At 39.8% G+C, this 3,463-nt stretch overlaps 1 protein-coding gene across 1 annotated transcript; it reads right to left on the bottom strand.

Moving 5' to 3' along the window:
- Positions 1-1,141: 1,141 nt before the first annotated feature.
- LOC144098053 (uncharacterized) lies at positions 1,142-2,883 on the bottom strand. The gene is made up of 7 exons (XM_077630615.1): positions 2,844-2,883; positions 2,687-2,719; positions 2,551-2,592; positions 2,430-2,474; positions 2,043-2,090; positions 1,370-1,560; positions 1,142-1,309 (listed from the first exon to the last, which is right to left on the bottom strand). Exons 3-7 carry the CDS (start codon positions 2,570-2,572, stop codon positions 1,142-1,144), a joined length of 474 nt encoding a protein of 157 aa, XP_077486741.1. The 5' UTR covers positions 2,573-2,592; positions 2,687-2,719; positions 2,844-2,883.
- Between the last annotated feature and the right edge of the window lie 580 nt (positions 2,884-3,463).

Below are 3,463 nucleotides of genomic sequence, written 5' to 3'. Positions count from 1 at the left end.
CAATAGGTACGTCACATTATAAGCTGTAACATATCTTCATATTGCCTTAAGAAAGGCAAAACAAACAAGAAAAAATAATCATACAGGCAGATTACTCTCGTAACATACTAACCCCACAGCTTTCGCCAGGCAAAATATAGATTGCATGCAGCTGTTATGAATTGCCCATTCTGCTTTTCTCAGCTCTGCTTTGCTTTTCCGTATGTATGTCTAAGCCCACTGCTCAACCTCACTGCACAAGTGACAGACAAAAGGAATACTAGCTGGTCCTACTATACTCTTCTTGCATCTGTAGTGATGAAACCTGTCTGTGAAAAGAAGAATCCGTAGAAATGATTAACAAGTGCTCCTCATCTATTCATTTTCACTCTGCAGTAGTCAAATATTGCAGAAGTAATTGGCATACTTTAGCCTAGATTAGTTACCCTGCTGATATTTTTTCTTACTAAATCAGTTTACAAGAAAGTAGGCCTTCCATCCTTATAAATGTTTTATACCACCGAAAGTGAACAGTAAAAACTCGCTTAATATCCGCAAAATATTATGTTCTTTACTATGAGCAGCTGGCGAGGTAAATAACTCAACTGCACAGATAAACATATCCTACAAGGAGCCTTTTAAAAATATTTGTGCACAAAGCTAAAATGTAATGTGCCCTAGCCAGAGTTTTTCTGGCACTTGTGTTCTGTTTGTTGCCTGCAGCATACTGCCTTATCACTATCCGCTTCACGAGATGCGACCAGGGATGTCCTAATAAATCATGGTAGTGCATGCCAATTTCTACGTTTAGTATAATGACTCACGTTTCAGATAGACACTCTTTAAACTGAGCATGGCTGAGACCGACTTTCTGTTCTTGACTCGCATTAAGTGCCCTTGAAGCTATTGACCTTCGATCTGTTCCTCTCAGGAAGTGTTGTGCTATTTTTATACGAGCTCAACAGTCGTCACCAACTATACGACACAATAACAGGGACTACAAGCAGCTCTGCATGGCTCTGAAGCACCAACTAAAACAATACCCACTGGCTGATCGTATAGTTAAAGGACAACAAAAAGGAGCAAAACTCAATACCACTACCTAAAGCTGCACTGAAGACAAATGCTCCTAATTGCTCTCAACTGTAAAGTGCAGATTTAATCACTCACGAACAATTACCTTGAAGAGCTCCATGCTCACTAAAGCCTTCTTTCCCTTCTGTCCGTATAAACTGTAGTTAACACCCACGGAGTCATGGAGAAGATGCTTCAGCATATTGGCTGTAGTATTGCGCACAGTGGTGCCATCGATGTGTGAGAGAACCTTGCGCTGTTGCAAAATAGCAAAGCATTACCTTGTGCAATTTAAAGGAATCCATGCCCTGCTTACCAGTTGCTTGCGAGCTGCCTCAGAGTTTTTCAGGCTCTTCTCCACCTCCTCCACATCATTTACAGTCATCAAAGGGTAACTGTACTGTGCAGGCTCCTCAACATCAACCTCACCCTGACCAAATATTGAAATTATGACCTCATTTTGTGCTTTTAGAAATGTCATTTCTTTTAGAATTGTACGTGTTGCCACTGAAAAAGAAAAATTGAAACACATTTAAAACATACCAAACTTTAAGGCTGCGATCTCTTTTTACTCAACTACAAGAATAACTTTCATGAAAGCTTTGTATGCACTAGTATGACCCAGCTACAGCTATTTGTACTTTTTCACATTAACCAAATTTATTATTTTCATCACGTAAGTTATGCCTCACTGACATCAAAATCTAATCAGCTCAAAAAACGTGATACAGCCATTAGGTAACTTGCTTGAAGTGATTAGGAAAATTGCCAGGAGGAACTCGCGCACAGTTTTAAACTTCTCAGCAGATCCATAGTATATTAAACATTTTAAAAAGCTCTATCAAACTGCAAATGACTGAAAATTGAATTTACTTAAAGTGAACGCATTGCACTTACACTATCAACTATCAGCAAAAAAAATTTACCCAGGCCATTTAAATGAACTGCTTGAATAGAGCAGGGAACATGCACTAATGAAATGCCCTCACTTGATATTTCAGTTCTGATCACGGCTGCCAAGCTTTCGTGATCATATCCTGAAAGTATAAGAAACAGGCAGAAAGCAATCACTCTAGTATTAATTTGAACAAAGAAAATAATGCAATATCATAAAAGATTAACACATGCTAAAAAGTAACATTTGACTTCCTGCGGTGACTCTGATGCAACCAGGACCTATACAAATTTTCGCATTGCAAGTGAGCATCTCAGTACAATAAGGCAAGATGCAGTTTAAAACAAACTCTACACTATTTTTAAAATGCTGACTTGTGCATAAAATAGAACAAACATATATCATGCAAGTTGTTTTTACCAAGGCAATAAATACTGATAAAAGTTGTGCAGAAATTCAGTGCTTAGGTGGTGTATGTTACCTCCTTCGGATGAAACATTGGTTAAGGGGTCTCTTGATGCTTCATCTGAAAGAAAAATAAACTGGTCTCTTTCCAAAGAATTTAAAGTAAATGGGGTCAGATATTTGAGGCATTGCATTACCAAGAAAGTGAGGTCCAGCCATCAGTTCATGTGCACAGCTTCCTTAAAAAGAAAATTGTAGAGTAACAATGAACCAGATCTCTACATGCATTCCAGACACATGGCTGAACTGTTAAACATTCCTCTCAAGGCTTACCTCGTGCACTTTGTGCCACTCCCTGTTGTGAAACTGTGAATGCAAGACAAATTGCAAGAATAAATGCAACAATTCAATGGGATAAACAAAAGAAAACATGCTGGAGTTGACATCAGTTCACTGTAATAAGGGAGGGTGCTGGCACACTGCATCATACCGTATTGGCCTGGCTGGCTGTCTTGTGGCAAGCGAGAGAGTCTTCCTACCGAGAACAAGAATATTGCACTAGGGCTTCAGCAAACCAGCTCTCTGGTAATGAACTTATGCACTAGGAACTAAAATGCCAGCTAAAAGTTACCCTGACCACTCTGCACAAGGCCCCACAAAGAATCTGCACCAAAGAAGCACAAGCAAGAAAACATAAAGAAATGAAAATTGATGAATGAGACGGGACAATCATGCAGTGGTATTAATCCCCTGCCATGAATCATCTGGCATGTCACATCTTACCAGAACACTGTGAATGCAATGAACGAGCGTGACCTGAAAAGCACAAGAACGAAAGAACCAAGGCTTGAGTGAACCAGCTCTTCCAACCAATTTGCCAGCAAGAACTCACCCGAGGCAGTCCGCAGAGATAGTTGGGATGAATCTGGATCAATGAATAAAAACAGAAAGCCATCAAACAGTTCAAAGGAATGAATGAGATAAAAGACACGCGTGCAATGCTAATCTTCCTCTGCACTGAACCAGCGAGCTGACTTGTCGCATCTTACCAGAACATTGTGGCAGCCGTGAACGAGTGTGGGTTTCTCCAAAGCAAAAGAACAAATGTGC

The sequence above is a fragment of the Amblyomma americanum genome, chromosome 7 (assembly GCF_052857255.1).
Source record: "Amblyomma americanum isolate KBUSLIRL-KWMA chromosome 7, ASM5285725v1, whole genome shotgun sequence".
Classification (NCBI taxonomy): Eukaryota; Metazoa; Arthropoda; class Arachnida; order Ixodida; family Ixodidae; genus Amblyomma; species Amblyomma americanum.
Note: the sequence above shows the minus strand (reverse complement) of the source record. Positions and strands in the feature narration are given on the sequence as shown.